This window comes from Bidens hawaiensis, unplaced genomic scaffold, assembly GCF_021521415.1.
Source record: "Bidens hawaiensis isolate Kalapana, Puna unplaced genomic scaffold, B.hawaiensis_p1.1 tig00030506_1, whole genome shotgun sequence".
In the NCBI taxonomy this organism is placed as follows: Eukaryota; Viridiplantae; Streptophyta; class Magnoliopsida; order Asterales; family Asteraceae; genus Bidens; species Bidens hawaiensis.
Window position 1 is genome coordinate 101,170 of NW_027505182.1, and position 6,345 is coordinate 107,514.

At 39.8% G+C, this 6,345-nt stretch overlaps 1 protein-coding gene across 1 annotated transcript; it reads left to right on the top strand.

The window, feature by feature from the left end:
* Positions 1-1,689: 1,689 nt before the first annotated feature.
* Positions 1,690-3,485, top strand: LOC143611303 (homeobox-leucine zipper protein HAT4-like). The gene is made up of 4 exons (XM_077085533.1): positions 1,690-1,792; positions 1,911-2,218; positions 2,294-2,373; positions 2,862-3,485. The coding sequence occupies exons 1-4, from the start codon at positions 1,693-1,695 to the stop codon at positions 3,208-3,210; spliced, it is 837 nt and encodes a 278-aa protein (XP_076941648.1). The 5' UTR covers positions 1,690-1,692; the 3' UTR covers positions 3,211-3,485.
* The last annotated feature ends 2,860 nt before the right edge of the window (positions 3,486-6,345 follow it).

Here is a 6,345-nt window from a genome sequence, read left to right on the forward strand (position 1 = left end):
TGTGCAGCAAGGCTACACGCACAAGGCACTAACTCTCAAATAATTCAGTAATGTCACCTGAAGAGGGAATGAGCAAGCCGGGAACACTCCCGCCCAAAGCCGGGAATACTCCCGCCCAAATGAGCCAGTCCGTACGATACTGGAGGATCTTTTGTACTGTACCTGCCAAGGTATGGACAAAAGATCTGACCAAAGTTACGACAGCTCACTGACAACAGTACGACGGACAACACGCTCTAGTACTTAAAGTCACTATTAGCCGCTGCCTACTCACCAACCCCTGTCGGGGCACGTCCATAGCCTGCAGTTGGTGGAAAAGGAATAGTACACAGCCGGCCTGGTCACTATCAGCCGCTGCCTACCCACCAACCATCAGCATGGCACGTGCGTAGCCCGCAGTTGGTAGAACAGGAATACTATTCAGCCGGCTGTACCTGCTTGGAAACCTACCTTCGGCTATAAATACTCCAACACCTTGGAACGGTATCATATATCAATATCATATCTTCTCTCTAGCTATTTCTCTTAATATACATTTATATTCAAGAGCAATCTAGTCTGATTCTCACGCCGGAGGGTGGTCACAAGGAGGTACCCCCCCTTCTCAGTGACGAGCTCACGGTGTCTGTTTTGCAGGTCATCAGAACAACCATCTTTGCCGAAACTAACCCTCGTGGGAAATATCTATTTAACCCCCAGATTATCCGTAATCTGCCGGGGTCGATTAGTGTTTCTTCAACTCTCTATCCCTTTCACCTTCTTCTTCATCATCGGAGATCGTGGCCTCTGCATCCCCATCCCCACCACTTTCACTCTCAATTTCTTTCGAGTGTTATCGTCGGTAGTTGCAGATGAGGTCGATGGAGACAGAGCCGACTCTTGTCTCTCTTTCTTCTCGGTGAGGTGTTGGAGGGAGTTGGTGGAGGAGAAGGTTTTGAGGTGGGTGGTGAGGAAGACTTCGCTAAGGTGTTGGAGGGAGTTGGCGGCGGTTTCACCGTATCCCACACCGGCGGCGGTCATGTTTGAGAGGAAAGGAGGCTGGGGAGATGGTTTTGACTTTTGAGAGGAGATGGTTTTCATAGGAAAACCATCTGGACAGATAAGTTTGAGGGGAAAATCATTTGGGTAGGTGGGTAGTGGGACACGTGGCAGCTTGGTATTGGGTCTTTGAAATCTATCGGATTTTTTTCAACTTTATTCAAACCCATCGGCGCCAATAGATTTACTTGAACTATTTATGAAATATGAAAATTTCTTGGACTATTTTAGAAATCTCTCTCATATTTTGTACTATTTTCAGAATTTTCCATAAAAGTAAATACTCTTTATTAATTAAATAATAAAATAAAATAGTCAAAGGTCAAACGATAAAAAGCACTTAGGTTGCATGCACATATGGTCTTAAAAAGTCATTGTCTCCTTCACAACATAACGACACACACATCTCTCTCACTCTCTCTCTCTCTCTCTCTCTCTCTCACACACACATAGTCAGCTCAGCTTAAACGGCGTCACCAAGCCGCCACCCTTTTCTCTCATCTTTCTATAAAACCCATTCATCACAGCCCCCATATTATTATCATCAAACACTACATCTCTCTCTCTCTCTCTCTCTCTCTCTCTCGATCTCCACATCTATTATTATTATTATTATTATTATTATTATTATTATTATTATTATTATTATAAGTGATGGTTGACCACACCGATGACTTAGGTTTAAGCCTCAGCTTAAACTTTCCGGCATCCAATCCGACGTCGTTTCAGTTAAATCTGTTGCCGTCTTCATCAGGTATGCCATGGACTTGGATCTACCAAATGATAAGAGTGCTATGAGATTCAATCATAATACAATACTATATACATATTTACTCAAACAAACCTTTATTTAACCGAACAATTGCATGCAGATCGGACAAACACGGTAGAAACGAGGTCGTTTCTGAAAGGGATCGATGTGAACCGGATTCCGGCGATGGCGGCGGAGGCGGAGGAGGAGGCCGTCGTGTCGTCGCCGAACAGCACGATCTCGAGCATCAGCGGGAAGAGGAGCGAGAGAGATCTTCCGGCGATTGAGAACGACGGCGGCGAGCGGTCGTCATCGAGAGGCGGCAGTGACGATGAGGACGGCGAGAATAGCCGGAAGAAGCTCCGGCTGTCGAAGGATCAGTCGGCGGTGTTGGAAGAAAGCTTTAAGGAGCATAATAATTTGAATCCGGTGAGTGTGGTTTGTGGGGTTGTACGGTACAAGTGTAGATAATTTGTGGGTTTCTGATGGTGTTTTTTTATGCAGAAGCAAAAGCTGGCTTTGGCTAAGAGACTTGGGTTGAGACCTCGGCAGGTGGAAGTTTGGTTTCAGAACCGAAGGGCAAGGTAGTTAGTAATTCTTTTTTGATCGTAAGGGTATTTTCGTAATTTGGAGGTGTTTAGGTGCGGATTAATTAAATCTGCTAACGAAAAGTTTAGCCGACCTGCTAACTATGGTTTTGGATAACGAAAGATCAAACCGGTCGGGTCGGTTGGGTTGTCCGGTTTTGGTGGTTTGTCTTTAATTTTTTTTTTTGTTTTAAAAAGTTATTGGTTTGTGTTAAGAAAATTAAAATATAAAAGATGAGCTTAACGGGCTAATTCGGTTAGCATGGCTGGTCTCAAGTTTTAAACAGGACGGACTAGATAAACCCGTAAATCGTTGAAGTACGGTTCGGATATTAAACTGGCTGATTTGTTTAGATTTTTAAACATCCTGGTTACAAACATGAAAAATCACATAAGCTAGCGTGTACTAGGAATGGTTGTCTTGTGAAATTCCATCTATGCCCTTGAAATGGATTTAAATTACTAAACTTGATTAATGCTTGCAGGACAAAGTTGAAGCAAACTGAGGTGGATTGTGAGTTCTTGAAGAGATGTTGTGAAAATCTAACGGAAGAAAACAGAAGGTTACAAAAGGAATTACAAGAGTTAAGGGCTTTAAAACTCTCCCCGCAATTCTATATGCAAATGGCCCCTCCTACCACCCTCACTATGTGCCCGTCGTGTGAGCGTGTGGCGGCACCACCGCCAGAAAAGTCGATCAACCCACAACACAACAGGCCGTGCCTTACGACAGCGAACCAAAGCCACCACCGAGCATTACCGTTCCACCCCTGGCCAACACCTTCCAACCCGGTGGTTCAGAGGCAGATGAGCGCGCTTCACCCTCGATCATAAGGGCATTTTTTGGTCATTTTTAGTTTTAGGATATGATGGGGGTTGGTTGGTTGATTAGGATCTAGATTTGGTCTAATTGACCAATTAATATATTTGGGGTCATCTTTTTTTTTTTTTTTTACTTTGAGGGCTAGATTTGTAATTTTATATTATAGTTTTTTAGTATTTAAAAATTCTTTCTTCCCAGAATTATTAGGAGAAGAAAACGACAAGAATTATTGTTTAGACGGGAAGGAAGAGACGTGTTACTAGGTTGTAAATTCCCCTTACTATTAATTATTTGTTAATTCCTCCTGTTGTTGTTACCTTTTAGTCTTAATTTAATAAGAAATCTCACCTTTAATTAAAAATTAAATAATACAAACTAATTAATGTCATTTTCTTTGGCTACCAATGATACAAGTTTAACTTTTGCTACCAAGAAACCTCATATGCTAGTATCATTTTTGTCTTCAAATAATTTTTAAGCCTAACTGAGATCAAACAAATCATTTGTCGGAAGCACATATGGTTTTTTTGCTAGCGTGAGTTTAGCATTGATAACAAAATGAAACTTGAGTATCAGTCATAGTATGAATCATTATCGATCAATAGCTCAATAGATGATAGTTTGAAATTATTATTATCATCATCTAATTTTGCTATGAAATTTGAAGTTTGATAGAACATAAGAATGGAGGAGGATGTTCAAAGTGATCGGATGAAAAAAAGGGTAGTAAATGATGACCCATTTTATTTAAATAGTTTTATTTTTGGCGAAAAACATAATGTAGATGGAAAGTATGGGGAAGGGAACGATGATGAGAGTGCAGATGAAGACATCATTATCGAGACCACCGGGATTCGATGGGTTTAATGGTTTTGAAGATAAAGAAAACAGGATGGGTTGCGAGGGGGGGGGGGTCTTTAAAGGTAGCATCTGAGTCGAGGGTGGGAGAAACATTAGGGTCGGTAGGTTTAAATTCTGGTGGTTCGGTGATTATAGGGGAGGAAGGTAGGAGTTCAAAGACAAATGGTGGATATACCGAATCAAAGACTCGTTCGGACATTCGAGAACCTTTCAAACCGAGTAATTCAAAATTAGAGAAATCATCTTTTTCGAGGACTATTACAGAGGAGTTTGATTTGAGAAAAGCCCAACCAGAAAATAAGGTCTCAAAGAAGAAACACGGAAAAAAAATATAAACATGGCGGGTCAATATTTAATGAGTTATTAAGAATTATAGAAATTGGGAATGGGATGGGGTATGATTTAAATGGAAGCAAAGAAGATTTGACAAAATTATTAACAAGGATGAGTGAAACGATGGTTGAAAAATGAATATTTTATCTATAAATACTTGTGGGAGCGGGGATATGGATAAAAGAAAACGAATCAAAAAGCTTTGTTGTAAATTCAGAGTGAATTTTTTAGCTCTTCAAGAAACTCGCATGACTAAATTGGAGTTGTACAAAGTTAAGATGATGTGGGGAAATGTTAATTTTGATTATGCATGTAGTTCGGCTCGTGGTCGTTCCGGAGGAATGCTTTCTGTTTGGGACAATTCGGTTTTTGTAAAACGTATATTTCTTGTTTGAACAATTTCGTGGTGGTGGAAGACGAATGGGTGATCTTGGGGCTTAAATGCTTTATGGTGAATGTTTAGGCTCCGCAAGACGAAATGGAGAAAAGGGTACTTCGGCAATCATTGCTATCGTTTATTAATAATAATCCGGGTCATTACTTTATAATGGGCGACTTCAATGCGGTTTGGTTTGAGCATGAACGAATGGGCACAACTTTTTCCAATAGGGTGGCCAGGTATTTTAACGATTTTATTTCGGAGGCTTCTTTGACTGATATTCCTTTGGGAGGTTTTTATTTTACTCGAGTTGACGCTACTGGGAAAAAACTGAGTAAACTTGATTGTTTTTTGTTGTCGTCTGACTTGATTTCTAGGCTTCCAAACATGGAAGCAATTGCGCTTGATTTATCGATTGCAGATCATCGTCCGATTCTTCTTCGTCAAAGTAAATTGAAATTTGGCCCGATCCCTTTTAAGTTTTTTAATTCTTAGATGGAGAAAGATGGTTTCGAAAAGTTGGTTATAGAAGATTGGAAAGTTAAGCCTGTTGTGCGTTCTTCGAATAGTTTCATTGTTTTTAAAGAGAAACTAAAAAAACTGAAAGTGGCGATTAGAGGTTGGGGTGTTGATCAAGTGAAGAAAGAAGAGGCAAATTTAGTGAACTTTTCAATCGTCTCGCTGATATAGATAAATTGGTGGATATGGGGGCAGGCTCAGAGGAGTTACATAATGAAAGGCGAAGTATTTTGAAAGAAAAAAGAAAATTAGAGCATGATAAAATGTTAGAGGAGGGTCAAAAGGCTAAAGTAAAATGGTGCATGGAGGCAGATGAAAACTCAAAGTTTTTTCACGGCATCATAAATCAAAAGAGAAGACAACTATCGATTCGTGGTATAAAAAAAGATGGTGTGTAGATTGACAAACTGGAAGATATAAAAGAAGTTTTCAAATAATATTACAAGAAAAATTTAAACGAGTGGACGGGGTTAACGTTTGTTCTAGAAGTCAATTTTTTAAATCTTTAACGGGGGAAGAGTCGAGATTTTTGGAAACAGTGTTTACTTTTGAAGAAATAAAAGTGGCTGTGTGGTCGTGTGGTAGTCAGAAATCCCTGGGTCCAGATGGTTTTTCTTTCAGATTTGTTAAACGGTTCTGGGAATATATTAAAGATGACATCTGCAAGTTTGTTTCAGATTTTTTTCGGACAAGTAACATTTCTATTGGGTGCAACTCCTCCTTTTATCACCTTGATTCCTAAGTTGGCTAGTCCGTTGATTGTGGAGGATTTTAGGCCAATTAGTTTGATAAATTTACAATACAAAATTATTTCTAAACTATTGGCAAATAGGCTGGCTAAGGTGATCAATTCTGTCGTTAACACTGAACAATATGCATTTATTAAAGGAAGACAAATCCTGGATGGCCCTCTTATGGTTAATGAGATTGTGGACGATTATAATCAAAGGAAAGACAAGTTACTTTTGTTGAAACTTGACTTCGCTAAGGCATATGATTCAATTAATTGTGAATACTTATTTTCTACCATGTCTTTTCTTGGGTTTGGAGGTAA